We start from the raw sequence: 21,976 nt of genomic DNA, 5'->3' as shown, positions 1-21,976 counted from the left end.
TATTGACATGGTTTAATTTGGCCACAAGCTGGGCCTGCACACTTTATGAGGGTGACAAAATAACCATAAAGCATTGCAGGGCTTCAAATAATGATTAATTATTGATAAATCTGCCAATTATTATTTAATTTTGTCTATAAAATGCCACAAAGGAGTAAAAGAGGCACATTATGTCATATTTCCTAAGCTCTTCATGTTTTCTTTATGCAGAAAATCTTCAATTGTAAAGCAACTACTAACTAAAGCTGTTGTGGCAAAGTAAAGAGTACAGTATTCCCTCTGAAATGTAGTGGAGTAGAAGTACAAGAGTGTACATACCTCATTTGTACTTGACTACCACTTACTATTTATAATCAAAATGTAAACTGATGTGAGCCAGGCACATCGGCTTTCAGCTACATCTTTTTTTTTAAAGAGGTGGTATTATGCTTTTTGGCTTTTTCACTCTCCTTTATTGAGTTATATACACTGCTCAAAAAAATAAAGGGAACACTTAAACAACACAATGTAACTCCAACTCAATCACACACCTGTGAAATCAAACTGTCCACTTAGGAAGCAACACTGATTGACAATCAATTTCACATGCTGTTGTGCAAATGGAATAGACAACAGGTGGAAATTATAGGCAATTAGCAAGACATCCCCAATAAAGGAGTGGTTCTGCAGGTGGTGACCACAGACCACTTCTCAGTTCCTATGCTTCCTGGCTGATGTTTTGGTCACTTTTGAATGCTGGCGGTGCTTTCACTCTAGTGGTAGCATGAGACGGAGTCTACAACCCACACAAGTGGCTCAGGTAGTGCAGCTCATCCAGGATGGCACATCAATGAGAGCTGTGGCAAGAAGGTTTGCTGTGTCTGTCAGCATAGTGTCCAGAGTGTGGAGGCGCTACCAGGAGACAGGCCAGTACATCAGGAGACGTGGAGGAGGCCGTAGGAGGGCAACAACCCAGCAGCAGGACAGCTACCTCCGCCTTTGTGCAAGGAGGAGCAGGAGGAGCACTGCCAGAGCCCTGCAAAATGACCTCCAGCAGGCCACAAATGTGTCTGCTCAAACGGTCAGAAACAGACTCCATGAGGGTGGTATGAGGGCCCAACCTCCATAGGTGGGGGTTGTATCAGCAGTTCCTGCAAGAGGAAGGCATTGATGCTATGGACCGGCCTGCCCGTTCCCCAGACCTGAATCCAATTGAGCACATCTGGGACATCATGTCTCGCTCCATCCACCAACGCCACGTTACACCACAGACTGTCCAGGAGTCGGCGGATGCTTTAGTCCAGGTCTGGGAGGAGATCCCTCAGGAGACCATCCACCTTATCAGGAGCATGCCCAGGCGTTGTAGGGAGGTCATACAGGCACGTGGAGGCCACACACACTACTGAGCCTCATTTTGACTCGTTTTAATGACATTACAGGCAGATCCAACTTTGACATAGTGTGGTTTTCCACTTTGATTTTGAGTGTGACTCCAACCTCCATGGGTTGATAAATTTGATTTCCATTGATCATTTTTGTGTGATTTTGTTGTCAGCACATTCAACTATGTAAAGAAAGGAGTATTTAATTAGATTATTTCATTCAGTCAGATCTAGGATGTGTTATTTTAGTGTTCACTTTATTTTTTTGAGCAGTGTATCTTTTTTGTGCATGCAATAGGTTTGCAAAGTGAAGTCCAGCCCAAGGGGAGTTCCCATCTCCCCCAGAAAACTCTGCTATGAAATGACTGAATACAGCTTGTCTGTAGTCCAGCCGTTGAAAGCATGCGCCTCATATATCACTCGCCAAGCAGCTACCCCGACATGCCCTCAAAAACACTGGTGGAAAAACACTGAACTGCAGCACACACCTCCTCTCTCTTGGACATAAGGGACATAAAGTTGTTAGTGTGATGTAGAGACAGAGCTCAGTTAAAACTTCGTAGATGAAATATACATTTGTTACAGATTAATAACTCACCACTCTGAAACTCTTGCTCCAGTCTATGTTGCTAAACTGGTTGGAAACATGTAGCCTACAGCTGAACCGAAGCCCTGTTTACCGGCTTCTCACTCACCACTAGGAACTGCGCATGTGCAACTCCCAACAAAGATCATATAGAGGCAAGATGTATCACTCCATAGCTAAAACGAAGCGTTCAACACGGTGAAAAGAGGAGCTGCAGCAATGTGCAGTATGACATAAAATGGTGTTTTTTGAAAATTAAACCATGTAAAACTGTTCTGGTACAACCCATAAATAAGATTTTGAACCTGAAAATGAGCATAATACCACCTCTTTAAAGCTGTCATCAGTTCAGAATCATGTTTATAACCAAATCCCCAACACTTTCAAGGTGGCAAAACAATGTTAAATATCGTACTTTATCTGTTAAAGAGGGACCAAAGACAAGTGTAACAGAATGAGCGCACCATGAGGTCACGAGTGTCTCATGTCAGTATTGAGAGTTGTCTCTAAAATAATAAAATAATCTCGCACTCAGCCAGCAACACTGGACACAAGCACTCCTGTTGTATCATAACCCGCCTTTTCATGGATACTGGAGGAAAATCCAGCCAACAGAAAATGAGATCGTCCCCTGGGACATCGCTTGGATCCACTTGGGGAAGCTCTGCATTGGTAATTTCTACAGTAAAGCTGAGGTAAATGGCTCTTTCATAGCCCCAAACAGACACGTCTTCAGCAGAGAGAGCTGCAGTGCTGGAGCTGAAACTGGGAGAGAAGGTGATGGGAGCTGTGGGAAATATGAACAGGCCCTGTTAAATAGAAACACAGGAAGTGATGGAGTCAGAGAGACAAACTGGGAGAAGAGTGGAGGGTTTCTGTGGGAAGCTGACTTCTCTGCTGCACAGAGGGCTTCAACTAATGACTGTTCTCCTTTTTGATTAATATACAGATTATTTTCTTGAATGATCGTTTGGTTAAATGCTCGCCACAATTTCCCAGAGCCCAGGAGAATGTGCTGAAATAACTAAAATGATTACAAAATTAACTAACAACCTTATTGATTAATCTTATTAAATTATTTATCAAATAAACAGCCAAACAATCTTTGATTCAATTTTATAAAATATGATAGGATTTGCTGCTTTTCTCCTTTATATCATTGTTAATTGAATATTTTAAGGTCTGAGGAATGTCAATCAGACAGATCAATCAATTTGAAGAATTAATTGAAAAACAATTGATCAGTCAAAAAGATTACATCAGTAGATCATGATCAGTACAAAACATATTCAATTTATCATGATAAAAGACAAAGAAATCAGGAAATCTTTACATTTGAGAAGCTGGAACCAGAGAATATTTAGCATGTTTACTTGAAAAACACAGAAAGTAAGGTACTCACTCAAGTACTTTACTTTAAGTACAATTTTCAGGTACTTTGACTTGAATATTTCCATTTCTACTAATTTATACTTCATACTTTATACACTACATCTCAGAAGCAAAAACTTTTTACTCCCCTACATGTATTTGATTGCTTAAATTACTCTCCAGATTTAGTTTGATTTGAATAAAAATGATTTTATCCAAAATAAAATCAACAAATAAATTATGATCTTAACCTATATTATAGATTAGGATAAAAACTCTTTGATCCCCAGGAGGAAATACACAAGCTACCCAGCAGATAAAATATACAAAGTAGTTAATTCAATTAAAGTGAAGTACACATTAATGAATCAATAATTATAATCTGATAATATAGTCTGCATAATGAGTGCTTTTGGTACATATTTTGATGCTAAAACTTCTGTACTTCTACTTAAGTAAAATGTTGAATGCATGACTTTTACCTGTAACAGAGTAACTCTGTGGTATTAATACTTTTACTTAAAGCCCCCCTCCAGTGTATTTTGACATTAGTTGTATGTAATTTACTTAGAACTTACAGTAGGTCTAACTGTTGGTTTGTCTTTCTAGTTTAGTTAGTTAAGTTAACTAAGTTGTAGTTAGCCAGGTGTAGTTAGCTAGCATAGTTATTGCAGAAAGTTGGCTTCATTAAATTTTTTAGTTTACTCCTCTTGGTTTAGTGTGCTGTTCATTTTCATTATGGCATTTGTGCGTGCGGTGTTGGAGGACAGATGACAGAAAACACGTCGCACTTTCACCTGCCACTGTCTTACATATATATATATATATATATACAGTCTGCAACATTAATTTTACTTTTACTGACGGCTGTTTTACATTATTTTTCCATTAATAACCATCTCCGTTTGTGTTTATCATCCTCAGTCATGGTTCTTTTGTGCGCCAGCCCTGTTTTGTACGTATGCACCATTTATAAATGAGACCCCTGGACCCTTTACATAGGCATTCTCGGTGGGCCCTGCCCCAGATGCACGGCTACTGATTTTAGTATTTTTTGGGGCCCTCCTCATATGAGGGCCCTCCATACTCAGTCACCTTTGTTTGGGGGGAGAGGGAGTCAGAAAATGCAGAGGGAACTGTAATTTTTCTTTTGGCTGGAGGTAAAGGATAGTACAAAATAACTTTTTTCTCATCCTAAATATGTATTTTATTTCATTTGAAATGGTTGTACACAATTTCATTAAACAAGTTTATCTAATTTAACACTTAGGCCTATTGTTTTGACATGTTGTGGGGGTTTGTTTGCAGTTTTTAGCCAAGCTAGCTACATGACTGTTAGGATGGCGATGTTCGACCAGTCCACTACTTTGGTCCAGACTGTCATGGTCCCCTCAGGATAAACTGTAATATCTTTGGTGATCCCTGACCTTTCATGTTGTGCCATCTTAAGCACTCCATACTTACACTTTCTATTTTGAGTGCATAAGTGCGTTCACACTGATTACAATAGCAGAATGCAGCACACTGTAAGTACCTGGATGTTGGACGCTGGAGACTTCTCACCGTCAGTGGTCACCATATTGGCTATGCAGTGAAAGGAGAGGGAGCACCAACCTATCTTCAAACATGTGAAACTGGTGACTGAGGACGCTGCAGCAGTTTCGATTGTAAAAGTAAGTTCATTTTTATTCATTTTTAATACAATTCAATGTCAAGCTAGCAAACATTTTGGAAAGTGACAGTAGCGGTTGGAGTTGGCGATAATGATCAGCCCAGTTACAATTTGCCATTTAAAAGAAGAAGCTGTCAAAAGCTGTAATAGTCAGGTAAGTGCACCACAGCAGTGTTTGACTTGAGACACTACCCTACGCAAGTAGGCATAAGGACACAGTGTACACAGTGTACTACATGTAGCCTAAGTGTACTAATGGAAGTATCCGAATTGAGACACAGCACAAGTCTTGTTTCTGAATGAAAAGAGGAGTTAAAAGAAAACATTAATAACCCCTGGGAACATAAGGAACATAAGGTTCAGCCTTCCTAATGCAGTCCCTTATTTCTATATTGAACACTTGGGGTCACCACACAATGTTCTGTGTATGTCCGGCCCTTTTCAGTCTGTGAGGTGGATTTTCAGGGAACAGTCAAAGTGTCTGTTAGTGGTAATGCACTCTTCCAATAGTCCCCGTCCCTGTGACCAGGATGTCCGGTTGTCCATTTCTCCAGATCTCCCTGACGATTCGTTCCCTCTCCTCCAGACGCCGCGCCTTCTCCAGCTCCTCGGCTGACGTGAACACGTTCACGCTCCTCAGAGTACCGTTGGAGTGGCTGCTGCGATCACTCACTTTGGGGATCCTCGCCTCCTCTGCAACACTCTCATCCTCTTCATCCTCCTCTTCCTCGCTGGACTCCTTCAGCTGTCTCCTCTCGGGGGAAGGGGGAGGCCTGCTACGACGGCGAGTCCTGCAGGCGATGCCGGTCACCAGGAGGCACAGTGCCATGAGCAGGCCGAAACAAACGCCCATCATGAAGTAGAGGGCGAAGCTCTCTGGATTGGCTGTGTGAGCAGAGAAACACAGTGGACACAGTGGTTTTAATGAAAGTAACATTTCAACTGGCCTATTTTATTTTTCCATTTTTTGCTAGGCTACTATTCGCCTCCGCTTTTACTTCACTACATTTATCTGAAAGCTACAATTACTAGTTACAAAAAATACTTTGTTTAAGATTAAACCAGTGTTTTTCATTGTCTATTTTGGGCCCCTCGTCACATTTTAGATGTCTATGAGTTGTTAGCAGTTACACCAAAGAGACAGTTCCCTCCCCAACCTGGTCAGATGGCTTAATTTAAATAACAGTTTGGGGCTCAAAGGGCAAAATTATCCAATAGTTCACTAAAAAAGCAAAGATTTGTAACAAAACTTTGTTTTTTCATTTTTACACTGAATTAATCTTTTCATGATCCCTCAGAATCATCTTGTGACCCCCAAGTTGGTAACCACTTGACTGAACTTCCCTAAATTATGGAAGTAGTTAAAATTAGGTCTAGCTCTTAAAGCAACAATAAACAATCTTAGCTTAACATATAGACCAAAAACAGCAAGCCGTGCCCGTCTGAAGGTAACAAAATGTGCTTTCCAGCAATTTGAAAAACCAAACTTTAAAAAGGACAACTTGTGGTTTTGTCATCAGCGTACCATGCAACCTTTGGAGACTCCAGGAAGTTATTGGAACAAAGAAATAGTCCAGTCCAGTAAAACTACAAGTTGTTGTTTTTACATCAATTCTTTTTTTTGTACTGATTAAACAAAGAGAACAAATGTGTTAATTAGTGAGCTTTAGAGGTGCTACTAGTCGAGTTTTCTTACCACTGGCTAGTAGTTTCCCCCGTTTGCAGTCTTTGTGGTTGCTGGCGATAGCTTCATATTTGGTGTACAGACATGAAAGTGGTATCTTCTCATCTAACTCTCATCAAGAAAGTACATAAGGCCTGAGAAAGTAAAACTATACAGTATTTGGTAGGAAATATAGAAACAATTTAAAATCTAAATTTTGTGTTGGGCAATTTAGTTTTCTAAATTTCTAACACTGGTTATCATCTTGTGACTTCATTAAAGGGAGTCGTGCGCCTGAGGTTGGGAAGTTACAACCCAGTTACAGACGCACTGAGTTTTTACCTTTGATGTGAGCATAGGTCGCCATGCTGTTACTGAGCAGCTCCATGTCTCGTTTAACAGGCTCCATCCTTGGATTCAAATATCTACCATCTCCAGGACTTTCTTTTAAACTGCTGAACTATCCACCAACGACTGAGCCTGTCACAAACAAACACAAACGGACAGTTAGTATATACATCTCAATCTGATTTAATAAGAAACAATAGTTTCACTTTCAAACCCACCAGGGAAGTCTGAGCTCATCCAAGATGCCAAAGGCGTGACAAAATTCCTGTGATTTAAACGAGTGTCGAAGGTCAGGAGACGAGGACATTGTGTTCCTCATAAGTGTTTTACACTCAGGCCTGCGGTGAGGACACGGGGGCCCTCTGTGTCCGACAGGGATGTTTATATTTATGACATCAGGGCCTGAGGAGGCTCTTTTCCGGCATCCAGGAAACGGGTTGTTTATGCTCTATTTTCCCACAGAAAAAGTGGCTTGATAGATGTCACGTGTTGCTTGGATTTTGAATTGTGTTTCCACTGGGAGAAACTCCAGCTAATAACAAAATGTTATTACAAATAAAGTATGTTTTCGTTTTGTTTTGTTGCCATTGTTTGTCTGTCTCTGAGTTTTGAATGATGGTAAGGTTTGAAGCATTTATAAGTTTATAAGTAACTACTAGCTTTATTAATCGTTAATAAATCATAAATGTATAACACCTTAAGGATCAGATGACCAGAATAATTTTTTCCACATTGTGAAAATCCTTTTTGCGGGTTTTTATCTTTTCTGTTTGGAAATAATGCAGTTATAAATGTTGGATATCTGTTAATAAATTCTCATTGGTTTCTATCTTTTGTGCTATAAATGTTAATAAGATTTAATAAAGGATTGTTACAATATCCTCCTTAAATCTTTATTGCAAAAAGAGAAATAAAGTGTACATGGGACATAAAGAAGTATACAGAACTTTGATTCGTGCAAAATCACATATTGCACAAACACATTTTGTAATATGGTTAGTTTGCTGTCCATGTAGAGTGAACTAGTGTTGTTTATATAGTCTGATAATCCAACACATCTTAGTAGTAGCGTCCATGTTGTCCACATTCCGACTTATGAAGTCAGAGAAACGACTTCTCAACTCGGGAAATCCGAGGAACAGGTGAATGCACTGTGAGGCGCTTGCTGAAATTTGCAACCCTCGCCACTAGATGCCAATAAAGCTTACACAATGAACCTTTAGTACGTTGTTTATTAATAGATTTTGGTCCAGATGTCCTGCAGCCCTTTTGTCAAACTGTCCATTATTGGAAAAGTTGTCATGATGAAGTAAGGAAGTATCTAAAAAGACAAAGCAGGTTTTGTGCTGGAGATTTTTCACAACCTGGCAGCCCAAAAGTTGTTCGTATTAATGGCTTAGTACAGATCTATAAAGCATTAGTAAATTATTTGTTAACATTAATAAAGCCATTAGTTACAACTTATACAATTTACAAAGGGTGCCTTATGAGAACGTGATATTAAAATAATGTACAAACAAGACAAAAGCACCATCCCAATAGTAGAGCCAATAGTTGTTGAGAGTTATCGACCAATAGATGGACATCACGGCTTGCTAAAAATTCAACAGTAATATGTCCTTCCAGGAATTACTTCTATGTTTTTGGTTATTAGGGTGAACGCAAGAGCGTGAGAGTCTCAAATGTTAGATGAGGCTTAAGTGGGGGATTTAGTATTAAACCCTGTCACAGATGGTCCCACGGTTACAGTAAAGCTTGATGTAAACATGATGACATGATTTCCCACCCCCTCACATTCCCTGTCATTACAACAACAATGTGCGTGGGAGCAGAATGTTTTTCTTTCTGGTGCTTTCTCTCCAGGGAGAGCGAAATCGTGCCCTGCTCCAATCACTGCCACTGGGGGCTTGAGTCGCTCCCACCCTGATCTTTATCCTGGTGATTCTTGGCAGACCCTGTACACTCTGAAGGGGGGGCAATTACACTAGTAGTTGCTTTAGTGGCTCACTCGAGGTCCATTGACTCATGGGAACCAGTGGGTCTCAACCAGTGCTGCCTTCTGTTCGGCATTTAACTCACAGACAGAAGAAGCACGACTCCATCTGCACCCTCAATTGGCAGCCCGCAGACCTTAACAACATAAGTGGTTTTGGTTCAGCTGGTGTAAAAGTTCAAATGTTTATTTTAATTAAAGACTGGCTTTTACACCCAGATGTTCTACATGCCCACCAGACTGTTGATCAGCATTTATCACACTGCACATATTATCTTCTTATGAAGTCATATTTCTGTAATTTGAGTCTTTAAAGGAATAGTTCAACATTTTGGGATGTATTTACTTTGTTGCATTTAGCATAAACACTGGGTAACAGCCAGCTTTCTCTGTCCAGAGGTACAATTTCTGCCAACTGTTTAGATATTTGAAAACAATTTGCTGTTTTTATATCCCAAAATATTTCTTGAATCAGCTCCCAAGCATTTGCTCCGGACCAATAAATAATTCACATAAACCCCAGTAAAACTTCTATTTCTTGTATGTTTCCATTCTTTATGCTAAGCTAACTGGCGGCTGGCGGTAGCTTTATATTTGGTGGGCAGTTTCAAGAGTGGTATCAATCTCTCTAACTCTTGGCAGTGAAGTGAACAATTTCCATTTATAGTTTTTAGTGGCCTTAAGACATAAAAGTTTTAGGAAATATGGTAAGCTAAGCTTACTGGATGCAGCTTCACATTTAGAGAATGGAGAATGGTATCGATCTTTCCATCTGACTCTTGGCAAGAAAGCGCAAGCATAAACACAGAAGTGCAACAGTCTGCGAGTTCTGTAAGACTATTTCTACTTGTTTCCAATGTGAATCTGTTGTTTCATTGCAAAATCAAGTTTAATTTGTCTTGATTTTAGTGCAGTGACCTGTTTTATTCTTTCACATTTTAAGCTCCAGATACTTATTTCACTGGAAGCTTCATGAAACAAGTTGATTTTTTTCTGAAAACAGGTGCAAAATATTCTATTTATTTCTTGTTTTAAGAAAAAAAGATTTTAGGACTTAATTACAGACAGAAGGGATGAGATGGAGACTGTGGTGCCAAAATCGACTATTTGTGCAACCAACACTAATTATTAGTTTACAAAATTGTGTCCTCGTAGAAGTGCTCACTCGTGTCCTGCTTTGTCACTTGCAGAATAACACTATACATTTATTTTTATGCAGAACTCCACAGAATTTCAGGCAGTTTGTGGTGAAGTTTGTCTGAGCTGGAAGCACAACACAAATACCAGAGGGAGACAAATGTCCGTTTTTTTGCAGCCGCAGTCTTGGGCAGACAGATTTAACACCTAACATTTCCAGACATGTCCAATAACTTTACTGACTTTACTATACACATGCAAAGCAAGGCAGCTGTAGCTGTTTATGTAACCCCATAAAATGCACTGCCGTTCAACCCTCCCACACTTCCTGCTTAGATAATCCTTTTTAAGTCAAAAGATGAAACTTGAAACCATACAAACTAAGACTTTTTCTTTTACAGTAGTAAACCCTGCTTCCAATAAATGTTTCCGGACTCTCAGACAGGGAGTTCCTGTCAAAAATACTACCATTAAACACAAAAGAAAGTGAATAAAAAAGGTCTCAGAAAACAAGCTGTGAATTCATATTCAAAGTGTTGGTGATTTTTGGCATGTTGTTGCTACTACACCTATAAAGAATTTTATAGTTTTTGTGGTATTGTAAAGAACATGGTGCAGGCCCTTCTAATAAACTAGTTTTTGCCTTGTTTATTGCCTGACAGCAGAGCAACAACAGTATATTTAGGAAGACCCTTGTGAAAATGTAAAAATGTTTAAAAATCTGATAGTAAAAAGGCCTGAGAGTCCATTTTCCTGACAGAAGGCTCCTGTAATGTGCAATAAAAGCTTGAATTACATGAAAATTAAACATTTTTTGAAGAAAAAAAGAGTAAAAGATAAATATAAGCTCATCTGTCAGACCATCACTCACCTTGGTCCTGGATGAGAGATGCACAGCTGGATGAACACAAAGATTCCACTGAAAAACAAAGAATTTAGATCCAGATTTGGACCTGGTCTGTCAGCCAACACTTAGATTAGATCCCATAATGTGGACTGAGAAGCAGTGGGAGGTTGTTGGTCACTCAGTGTTCGTGACAGAGGAGCTGATGTTGCTGCTGGACTGCCAGAGAGGGAGCAGCCCTCTACTATGATCCACTCCCTGTCATCATTCAGAGGAGGAGGACCAGCCAGAAATGCTCCAGACTAGTGTTGAGGAAGGAGGTATTTCCTTTTCCTGAGAGATTTGTGAAACATGCATGAACCCCTGGCATCTGACTCCAAGATAAAAGCCCCAAAATGCAGGTAAACCACACTGTAGAGTCCTCACTTTTCTAGAAATCACCCTTTACTGGAGTTATTCTGCCTCTGTGCAGATTTGAGCCGCACTGCTGACCAGAGGGAGGTGATCTGTCCTCCGCTGGCCACAAACAGTGAGGTCTGTTCACTGTTAAGCCAGAAGGGTGGAACAGGAAATAGCTAGTCGGCTGCCATGGGCACAGGGCCGCAGTGCTTCGGGGGCTTGTGGATTAATTGAGCTCTTTGTATTTTAATCTCAACGTCGAGGGAGGGGAAAAAGGAGCCAAAAGAGTTTATTAAGCAAACAGTGGAGCTGCACGCAGCGCAGACCAGCAGGTGCTATCGTTTATGGAGTAATTAAGTACATTTACTCTTGTATGCTACTGTGCAACTAAGAGTATTTCTATTTTATGCTAATTTATACTTCTACTCCATTACATTTCAACATTTTTGTCTATTTTAATTTGCATCTTCGATAGCCTATTGTTTATACTCTTGTAGTGCATGTTTATGTGTTCTCAGTGTGGTCTGCCTTAGAAAAGACATTTTAATCTAAAAAGACTTTTACCTGGATAAATAAAGGAAATTTAAGTGAATTAAAGTATAATATACGATGCATTCGTATAAATGCATCCAGGGTTTGTGACTCATTACAAAAAACTATGTCTAGTTGGGGCCCCTTGTTACAGTTCAGATGTCTGCAGTGAAATTGCCCTTGTGATTTATATATTATATTGTATGTCATTAAATTGTTATTACTCGTGTATTGAAAATAGCAGTTTATTGTCGAACCCATTCAAGATGGAGTTAGTTCATCAGATAAATTTGAGGGGTCCAGAGATGATTAACGTGAGAGGAAAGAAGACATCTTGCTAATATATGTAGTTTCACTTAGGTTTTAAAAAATGAAAGCAGGACTTTCAATATGTGTGTTAGTATTTTACTGAAGTACAGGATGTGAACTCTTCTTTGACCACAGGTGCAGTCTGTGACACTAAATCAGGCCGTGTTATGTATTGTAAAAGAACTGTTTATGCGGTTGAGCCGCTGTAAAGTGCTATTCTGAGTTTAGTGAGTGTTGATGTGGCACTTGGCCGTGTTTTTAGCAAAGCAGTAAGCAGTCATTATGTGGGCTGCTGTCATTCAAACGCGCTCAAGGTTGGTTTTTAAAGCAGTCAAGAGAAAAATATGTCCCTAAAAACACACCGAGGCCACAGCCAAAACAATGATCCAACCGCCAAGGGACATTCCTGTGTGCATATTGCTCTCAATTTAATGGTGTTTCGCTCAGTTTAAATGACATGGCTTGTGAATTCACTCCAATCCATCCACAGTGGAGGGTTTATCTGCACCAGCTGCCTCCGCCTGTGTTATGTCAGGCCTGTCCTCTTCCTGACTCTGTGTAGGAATAACATACCCCATTGCAAATTCCTCAAATTCCCCAAACGTATTTGTGTATCGGGAGAACACTGGGTCGGCAGTTTCCAGGCGAAACACTCTCTGCCTTTCACCGGCTCTGCTCGTTTCCATTGGCTGAATGGCATCTCATTCTGCCCCGGCTGGATGTCACAGGAGGAGAGTGACTGTGATGCACGCAGCGGGGATGTTTGTGAGGTGGAAGCTGTGGAAACATGACTGCTTGTTTTTCCCCTCCACCAGACTGGCACTGATCATGACTAATGTTTTCCTTGCATATGGGCAGTTGTTAACTTTGGGCTGGTTTCACAGACAGACAGATGGGCTTTGTGGTGCATGCCAGGATTTGCTAAAGAGCAAATACACAGACACTCTGGGCCACACCACTGTTAATTGTAATATTTTCCATTTAATTTTAATAAAGCGGTTATGTGCTGGAACAGAGACGTTTGAGTTCATTTTAAATATCTTTATTCATAATTCTTGTATGTATTTCAAAAACTTGTTCTGACTTCTTAAAAAAGAAATTTAGGATGGTTGTTTTCTATCATTTACAAACCTCAAACAAAATTACAAAAACACAAAGATACAGTGTTCAACTCATTAACTGATGAACAGACTGATATCAATTTATCTGTGCAGCTTTATTGGTATTGTACACGTTAGCCGTTAAATAACAAGAAATACAAAGATATTGTGTGTTTGAGGTATTTTAGAAAGAGTCGCCATTATATAGTTTGTCCATCAGAGAGAACTGACAAGATTATTTTTCAACTTTAAAAATGTCCCACTCAGTAGATTTCTTGCTCACAAGTCAAAGGTCAAGTGTAGAGCTCCAACAGTTAGATGATTCATCAATTGACATAAAATGAATCTGCAACTGTGTGATTAATCGTTCCAGTAATTTTTAGCTGTTCTATGGTTTCACAAATGGTAAATTTGGATTTTAGACTGTCAGTCACGCTTAAGACATTAAAAGACGTCATTGGGTTCTCGGAAAATATAAAGACAACGTTTCACTGTTTTGACAAGACAATATTAAACAGATTAATTAATAAAAAACAACTGCTACTTGCTGTCCTAGTTATATGTTTATGTACAAAAATGAGACAATGATTGGTATTAGATTTTTAAACTCTCACTTAGTGTTTCTGGTAACAGCGTCAAATATCCAGAATCGTTCAGGCTATTACTGCCAACCTTTTCAGCTTGTGACCCCATAAAATTAATCAATGTCAACTTGTGACCCCTCCTCACAAGTCATGGCCTTCGTGTCCATATGAGTTACGAGCAGTTCAACCAAAGTGGGTTTTTCTTCTAAGATTTTTTCATTTTAAGGATTTCACAACAAAAAAAAAGAACAGAAAAAAAGCCACAAAGTATTTTTATGTAACCTTTCTGGTCACTTTAATCATTTTGTGTAAACAGCTGACGTGGTGTGATGCATGTCCTCAAATAAGAAAAACTTCCTGTTGCCTCAAAGTATTTTTAGACTAGTCTTGCACAAGCAGTACCCAACTCAGTTTTGTATTCTTCTATGAAAAAAAAAAAAAGTTATTTTGTGTTCTTGGCGTATTCTCTTCTGCCTCCTCCGTGACTGGCAAAGTTGCGGACTCGGTGGATCTTGGCCAGCTGGCTCTGCATGGTCTTTATTATATCCATGTGGTCTGGGATGTGAACGTAGCGGACATTCCTGCCAGTGATAAACAGGTCCTGCAGCTGGGTGAGCTGACCCCGTCTGTCCCGGTACAGCACATCCTTCAGACGTATGTTCATGAAGGCGTCCACGTTGACCACGCATCCCCGTGCCGTGCTCTCGTTCTTCAGGTCCACCGTGGTCACCTCTCCCTGCAGGCCTTGCAGCAGGACCACCATGCTGTTCTCTGCGATTGTGCGCTCCCGGACGGAGTTGATAACTTCAATTGGCCCTGAGCCTGATGGTGGGGATTCAGTTTCCTGTGACTGCATAGCCACTGATGAAGAGGGTCTCCAGAGATCAGGGACACCTGCAGAGGATCAGCAAAATGTCATTCAAATCATTAGCGAATTGCTATTTGTTTTTTTCCATTGTTTGTCTACAGTATGTATGATAACGGTCTGTGAGCTGAGCCTTGTTGCCATGCTGTGCCGAAAACTAATTCCACTGGTCCTGCTTGGGCAATACTAGCCTTATTAACATTATAATTATTAACACAATTTAGCAGCGGAATTAAAGTAACAGTCAAAAAACAACATAATTATAGACGGATATTACAGGGGAGTTAACTAATTTAAAAGTCTCTCCCAAATAAACGGTTTTATATTAAGACGCTGGGAACGTTACAAGTCCAATTAGCAAGCTTCACTGTTAACGTTAGCTTTAGCTTTAGCACCAAGTACGACAGAGCCTCTAGAAAGCACATATCATACATTTGTTCGGTGTAACATTTACCTGCATTGATTAAGACTTTTCTTCATGTGGAAAAACCCTGAACACCAAATACTTTAAGGTGGAGATAAACCGTTTAAAGATGTAAACAAGTTGGTTTTCCCGCAAGAGGTCCGAACCAGGAAGAGCAGCGTGATGACGTTTCACTGTACGTCGCATTTTTACCACAGAACGAGAGCGTCCTCTACAGGCTACTTCAGAAAACACACTAATGTACTGTAGAGGTTGAGTTTTTACACAAATAGCCTGTATGTTTAGAATCCCTGAATATATGATACAATTATAAAACTTTGTATAGTAATTGTATATTAATTAATATGTCCCCACATAGTAATATACATTTATTTAACCAGGATAGGTCTCTTTTATATGAGTGTCCTCGCCAAGATAGCAGCCAATCATTCAAAACATATAAGAAGAAATCATGAGGAATCAAATAAAATATTAAGAGAATCAAAATTACCATCACAAGGATCATGTAAAATTGATAAAATAACAATAAATATACTTTGTCAATGAAAAAACATATTTAAAATTCAGAAAAAAATGTATTTCAGATATCCATATTTGCTTAAATCACCAGATCCAGAGAGAGAAAAAAAATTATCTAATCATTCTTAACAATGAATGAACAACAGAGAAATTTAATATTAGGATTTAAAGATCCCTGCATCAGACGAAAAATTTAGTCTGACATGGTGTAAAAACAGAACACAAACAAAATAAATATGCATAAATGCTTTATTTAAAATATAACATGATTAGAAAACACATTATCAATATTAGTTCTTACAATTTGTGGTCCATTGATGTGATACTTTTCCAAGTACCATCCAAGTGCTACTAATTAAAAACATAGGTGAATACAATATAGGTTTTTGTCTCATATGAGTCGTTCAGTATGAGTCACCGGTTATTTATCTCATTCTGTAATCTACTTCAGTGTTAAACAACTGCATATTTTACAGATTAAACAGAAGCTTCCATGACAGATAATGTGATGTTACCTGTGATAAAGACTCGAGAGAGTTAGTCAGTAAAGTTGAAACATTAAATATGTCTGACCATCTTATTGAAACAACACAACAGAGTCAGAGGTCGTCCATCATGGCCAACAGGTCGTCTCCTTTGTTGCCGCTGGGATTTTCAGGCTGCTGCTCGCGTTCAGCAAATTCTCCAGCGATTTGAGCCAGCGCAGATGCAGCCTGTTCATCCTGAATCAAACAACACCACAAACCTCTCAACTCTTCATATATTTATAATTAAGACAACCAGCGAGGTGGGCGTTATTAGGAGGGTGGCTATTATTTAGTTAACAACAGTCTATACAGGAAAAGTGTGAATTAATGTTATGAGCATATCCTCAAATACAAATTATTTTCATCAATTGCATGATGTGTCAGCCTAATAAGGTGTGTATTATTAATCTATAACTTGCTGCAAGTCCCCTCTTAGGATTAGTTTCTTACAACTAAAAGCTTGTTGGCAACAGTCTACACCCTACCTGCATTGCTTGAATATTTATCACTCCAAACATGGACTCCTCAGCTCCACCTGAAGCTCCCCTATTAACCAAAGCCATATTAGTGGGAATAGATATTATAATAACTGCAGAGAATTAGAAAAGTAAAGAAAAGCACTCACGCCTCCTCCTCCTCCTCTTGGTCTGTAGTAAACAGGTTTATCTGAAAGCCAGTTTCAGCTTTGGGTATGTTCTCGGCCTTCATGCTGCCCATCAGACGAGCCAGCAGGTTAAGCTCCTCTTTGGCCAGCAGGTTGGGGGTGTCGTTTGTCTGCAGCAGGATGGAGGTACACAGGGAGGTTATACATGAACAGGAAGATGGCCTCATGATAGAGAGTAACTCATATGCAACCACATGCAAATAAACGTGAGTTGACAGAGAAATATGCAGTCATGGAAAAAGTATACAAATTCTTTACTTAGGGAAATAGTACCAACACCACATTGTAAAAGTAATTACAATTATAAGTCTTGCTTTCAAAATTGTACAAAAAGTACTCAAGATTACTTCATGCAAAAAAATGGTTATAAATATATCATTTGATGATTATTATTATTGATTTATTAATATTTAATCAGCATCTTAATGTTGAGGTGGTTGAGGAGGAGCTACTTTTAACCACTTTATATACAGTTGGGTTGTTTAATCTCAAAAAATGCATCACATTTCATAAGACGATCAAGTGGTTTGTATGTAAAGTCTTAATTTGCAAAGAAAGTAGTAACTTTAGCTGTTATGAAAATGTAGTGTGGCAAAAAGTGCCATAGCTCTCCCTGAACTGTAGTGGATTAGAAATATTAAGTAAAGTATAAGTACCTCAACATCATACTCAAGTACAGTAGTTGATAGTTAATAGTACACTTAGTTACATTCCACCACCTATTTGAGTGTGTCCTTTATTCAGAAACACCAATGGAACTAATAAGACTAATGAGGGGCGGCTGTGGCTCGGGAGGTGGAGCGGGTTGTCCACTAATCTCAGGGTTGGTGGTTCTATCCCCACTCTGGGCTCCCTGGGCAAGAACTGAACCCCCAATAGCTCCTGGTAGTTACACCAGCACCTTGTGTGTGTGTGATCAGTGAATGAGAGAAAAAATTGTAAAGCGCTTTGGATAAATGCAGCCTTTAACCAGTTAATGAAGGCTCCCTTGCATTTAGGTGTTGCATTAGGCATGGACAAAGGGCAGTGGTGGTATGTAACTACCGGTAGGCTATGTACATTAACTCAAGTACTGTACATAAGCACAAAATTTAGATACTTATACTTAAACTGAGTATTGAGTTTAGCGGGATGGCTTGCTGTGAGGTCATCGGAGGCATGCCCAGTATGTGAACCATATGAGGGACCCCCAGGATTGGTGTACACCTGTGTGAGGGACACCAGAGATGGGTGAAGCACTAGTGGGTGGGGGCACCCTGAGATGGGAAAAAGTATGGCGGGCCGATGTGTGAGGGACGCCTGTGTGCATGAAGCGCAAGGGTGCCACATGAGCCTTTGGACCCTTGAGACTGCCCTAGAAAACCCTCCATCTTATTACCTTGACAGAGGGGGCCTTGGATGTGTGTGTTTCCTCTGGATGCTTCACAGTGTATCTTTAGTTCATGAAACACAAAACACAGCAGCGTCATCAATATAAGCTATAGTATGTGTTGAACGTTCATAATGGTGCCGCAGTATACATTTCACACACACATGTTCAAACCCAGCCTGATGACTCGGTCTCCATGCAGTTCAAAAGATCCCTCTCTGATGGGGCTGGTGTAACTTCCTCCTGTAGGGAACTCACTTCGTCTCACTTCTCTGCCCTTTCTGTCAAACGTCCTGTTGAAACAGGAAGCTGGTGACACTCTGGCAGCCTTTACAGTTGCATCAGACATCACTAATATGTTAAATGTGGCTGTGTGTGAATGATGTCCAACAACCAAGGTCGGGTAGATTTATATTTAGCTGTGAAACAGTAAAACCTTACCCTGAGTCAAAGTAATTGTTGGCTAGTTGCGGCTCATAAATTGACACATTTGCATGCTAACATGATCACAATGATCACAAGTTGATGTCTAGCAGATATAATGGTTTACAGGTTTCACTATCTTAGTTTAGCGTGGTATACCCTTTCATCCCTGTCTATGAGTAGCACGCTAACATTCGCTAATTGGTACCAAACACAAACTATAGATGCAGCAGCATTAGTTTTGCAAATATTTGGCACATAAACCAAAGTATAGGACAAATGGCGCAAGATGAAGAGTTATGGGATCCCCAAAGTCATTAAATTCATCCTTAGGGCAGCATGAATGTCTTTGCAAATTTTGTTTCACTCTATCTGGTAGATATACAGTATTTCACCAGTTAATTGAATTCTTTAAACATTTGGTGGTGCTTGATAAAATTAAGCGGATCACCAAAGTCATTGGGATTCATCCTCTGGGACATTTAATGTCTGCACCATTTTTTATGGCTATAATATCTTGTCACAAAATTTCAGTCTGGAACAAATTAAAGGAATGACCAACACTTTCACCCCTAAAGCCTAGCTGCTAGTGTGGTTAAACATTTAACATTCTGCTGTAAATATTAAATGCTAGTGGAATAGATTTCTATCACAACAAGTTTAGTACCATGGTGTTGCTCAGCTGCCTACCTAATAAGCCCTGGAACATCTGTCCCATGAGGAACTGGGCCTGATGTCGACAGAGCAAAACGTCCGTTGGGTTTCTGGACTAGATTTTTGAGGAAAAGTGACACCTAAGGGGAGGAAATGAAAAAGAATTACAATTTTCATCTCACTCGTATGGAGGGATGAGTAAAAAGCAGAGGACTCACGCGAACATGCATGTCTTGAAGAAATATGAGCAGTGTTTGTCTAAGAAGCTGGAATTCACCCTCTGACAAAGGTGAGTAAACCTACAAGAGGAACAAAAACAGGTCACACAAGATTTATAAATAGGCACTGAAATCTGACAGATGGAATCTGGACTAACTTGCATAGGATGTACTATACACTGTATATGTAGTATATGTGACATTTCAACAAGGAGCATTCAGTAATGGAATATCATAATTTAAGGTTGATTTAATAACAGCTGTCAATATACCTCAATGATCTTCCTATGTGTCTCGTCCACTTGATGTACGACCACAGGAGTGTCTTTTACAAGTTCCCTGATGGTGTCTATGTGATTGTAAGAGATGAGCAGCAAGTCTTTTGGCCGTGGACAAAGGAAGACCTGATATTTGAAGGCCATGACCATCAGCTCATAAAGCTACAGGAGGAAAGAAAGAAAGAAGATATGAACATAAGAACACCCCTGCAATCAAACAAACCACTTCTTTGCCCCCTATCTCACCATGTTTCGTACATCTTTCTCAAGTAGCAAAACATAAACAGCCTTCGAGATTTAACCTGGTAAAATGCTGGAAACAAGGACTTGGTCATAAACATGTAAAAACCACTATTTACACTTCTTCAAAAGAAAAATGTTTAAATGTCATGTAATTTTAATTGTCAACATTCAGAGATCCGAATGACTTGCATGACAACTTTCCTATGAACACTTGTGACTTGACTCAGACATGCCCTTAATGTGAGCACGGACTTTCCCCCAAATATTTAGCATCTCTTTATGTTATCTTGTACATACCCTGTCCATGCTGGCCGGGTTCAACCTCATGATGGAGGCGTGCGCTAATCGAGTTAGCACTGTTTTCATTGTCCTGTGAGAATACAGCTGCTGAGGTTTGAGGAGTTCATCCATAAAGGCTTTACTAAACATGGTCCCAACTATGTCATTCAGAACTATAAATCGGGCAATAGACGAAAACAGAAAGGTGGTTAATGTATGGTTAATGGAAATGTTAGGTCTACAGCACAAAATAACACAGAGCTTGATATACAACTCTAGTACATTGTTTCTGGTCTAGCTGGTTGTCCTCATTGGGCTAGACTGCTTTACAGAGACAGAGAACAGTAATGAAGCAGTGGAGAAAAAATGGTTTGAGGTTTTCATTTTGGTGGGAATTAAAATTAGGGCAGTGGTTCTCAAAGTGGGGACCGGGGACTCCCAGGGGTCCTTGAGTGGGTTTCAGGGGGTCCCCAGAAAAAGGGGGAATCATTTATTTTCACTATAATTCCATCCATAACACAGTGACAGAAAATATTTTTGTCATGGGTTTCATACACTTTGTGTAATAAAAGTCAAAATCCTATCAGATGGGCAATCCTGGGACAAACTCTTTTCAAATAGGGGTGGTCTGATTTGTGTCAGTTTAGGGGTCATTCATGTGAAATTGTTTGAGAATCACTGATTTAGGGCAGTAAATTCTAGCGCTACTGATGTATCTCACATGGATCTCAAGATACAGTTAGCGTTAGCGTACAGCTAATAGTAGACACTACGGGGCAGAAGGAGCTGACTAAACAATAATATGCACAAGTATGGTATGGATACCTCTTTTTCTGTCATTTTCTGACCACACTCCTGCATTCGAATTAGGTTTCCCAAAGAAAGAAAACAAAGTAGATAGACTTGTTATTTGGGGTGTTGCACGTGAGCAATATGAGATGCACGTTTATAAACCGACTGGAGGCTAAACACGTACACACCTACCAAACCTGTCAGTTCTCTAGCTACCTCTACCTTTCTCTGAATTGTCCTCAGATGTGTTGTGAGCCTGCAGCCGTTGGTCCAGTATGTAAAGCATCTCTCCACCAAGATTAATGAAAACCAGGGGGAGAGTTCTCACAGACATCTTGCAAAGACAAAGACGAGATTAACTCCTGAAAGCTGACAAGTATAGAAGTAGGCGTTAGAAGAAGTTCAGCCCCTTGCAGATCAAAAGCACTCAGGTCATTTCAAAGACATTATCTGACTGTTCCTGTTGTGAATTGCCTCTGGGAACACATTGTCCATGCTAAGTCTTATCTAATCATGCTTCTGCAGATAACCTGTTGCACTAAGATGCAACAGGTGGTCAGGAAGAGGATCAGCAGAGGCCAGAGACCGGCTTATTGGCCAGGATAAGGATGATGCAACAGCACAGTGCAACCAACCACAGAAGGAGAACAGAGCTGTACTGTATGTGTAAATGCTGAATTTCTGGAAAAAGACAACAAAATCTACTGAAGAGTTGTGACAATAACAATAGATGCTAATATGAATGTAATGCCAAAGAAACCGATTACATTGCAATTTATAAAAATACTATGGCCACATGTATGAAGTAACCTAAACAAAGTAT

General features: G+C 39.7%; 3 protein-coding genes across 4 annotated transcripts; all 3 read right to left on the bottom strand.

Moving 5' to 3' along the window:
* Window positions 1–4,977: 4,977 nt before the first annotated feature.
* eva1bb (eva-1 homolog Bb (C. elegans)) lies at window positions 4,978–11,496 on the bottom strand. Its single transcript, XM_038724606.1, has 3 exons — window positions 11,003–11,496; window positions 6,996–7,133; window positions 4,978–5,875 (listed from the first exon to the last, which is right to left on the bottom strand). Exons 2-3 carry the CDS (start codon window positions 7,060–7,062, stop codon window positions 5,475–5,477), a joined length of 468 nt encoding a protein of 155 aa, XP_038580534.1. The 5' UTR covers window positions 7,063–7,133; window positions 11,003–11,496; the 3' UTR covers window positions 4,978–5,474.
* A 1,744-nt stretch (window positions 11,497–13,240) lies between these two features.
* On the bottom strand, window positions 13,241–15,373 carry lsm10 (LSM10, U7 small nuclear RNA associated). The gene is made up of 2 exons (XM_038724607.1): window positions 15,218–15,373; window positions 13,241–14,792 (listed from the first exon to the last, which is right to left on the bottom strand). The coding sequence occupies exon 2, from the start codon at window positions 14,752–14,754 to the stop codon at window positions 14,341–14,343; it is 414 nt and encodes a 137-aa protein (XP_038580535.1). The 5' UTR covers window positions 14,755–14,792; window positions 15,218–15,373; the 3' UTR covers window positions 13,241–14,340.
* A 568-nt stretch (window positions 15,374–15,941) lies between these two features.
* Window positions 15,942–21,615, bottom strand: oscp1a (organic solute carrier partner 1a). Of its 2 annotated transcripts, XM_038724603.1 has the most exons (10): window positions 21,376–21,610; window positions 20,380–20,534; window positions 19,834–20,001; window positions 19,562–19,642; window positions 19,380–19,483; window positions 18,431–18,559; window positions 18,276–18,330; window positions 16,859–17,007; window positions 16,719–16,779; window positions 15,942–16,428 (listed from the first exon to the last, which is right to left on the bottom strand). In XM_038724603.1, the coding sequence occupies exons 1-10, from the start codon at window positions 21,485–21,487 to the stop codon at window positions 16,306–16,308; spliced, it is 1,137 nt and encodes a 378-aa protein (XP_038580531.1). In that variant the 5' UTR covers window positions 21,488–21,610; the 3' UTR covers window positions 15,942–16,305. The 2 variants fall into 2 exon arrangements, with proteins under 2 accessions (XP_038580531.1, XP_038580533.1); XM_038724605.1 differs by lacking the exon at window positions 16,719–16,779 and having other exon boundaries at window positions 21,376–21,615.
* Window positions 21,616–21,976: the final 361 nt, after the last annotated feature.

The sequence above is a fragment of the Micropterus salmoides genome, unplaced genomic scaffold (assembly GCF_014851395.1).
Source record: "Micropterus salmoides isolate LMB-PRFRI ecotype aquatic unplaced genomic scaffold, ASM1485139v1 Ms_hic_scaffold_17, whole genome shotgun sequence".
In the NCBI taxonomy this organism is placed as follows: Eukaryota; Metazoa; Chordata; class Actinopteri; order Centrarchiformes; family Centrarchidae; genus Micropterus; species Micropterus salmoides.
Note: the sequence above shows the minus strand (reverse complement) of the source record. Positions and strands in the feature narration are given on the sequence as shown.

What these genes read in the sequence shown, in the direction of transcription:
- eva1bb (XM_038724606.1), bottom strand. Translation starts at nt 7,062, where the DNA reads ATGGAGCCTGTTAAACGAGACATGGAGCTGCTCAGTAACAGCATGGCG. An exon ending in GACCTATGCTCACATCAAAG is followed by an intron (nt 5,876 to 6,995) that starts GTAAAAACTCAG and finishes CTGCTCACACAG; the next exon opens with CCAATCCAGAGAGCTTCGCC.
- lsm10 (XM_038724607.1), bottom strand. Translation starts at nt 14,754, where the DNA reads ATGCAGTCACAGGAAACTGAATCCCCACCATCAGGCTCAGGGCCAATT.
- oscp1a (XM_038724603.1), bottom strand. Translation starts at nt 21,487, where the DNA reads ATGTCTGTGAGAACTCTCCCCCTGGTTTTCATTAATCTTGGTGGAGAG. An exon ending in ATCAGGCTGGGTTTGAACAT is followed by an intron (nt 18,331 to 18,430) that starts GTGTGTGTGAAA and finishes CATGAACTAAAG; the next exon opens with ATACACTGTGAAGCATCCAG. An exon ending in CCAAGGCCCCCTCTGTCAAG is followed by an intron (nt 17,008 to 18,275) that starts GTAATAAGATGG and finishes ATCCTGCTGCAG; the next exon opens with ACAAACGACACCCCCAACCT.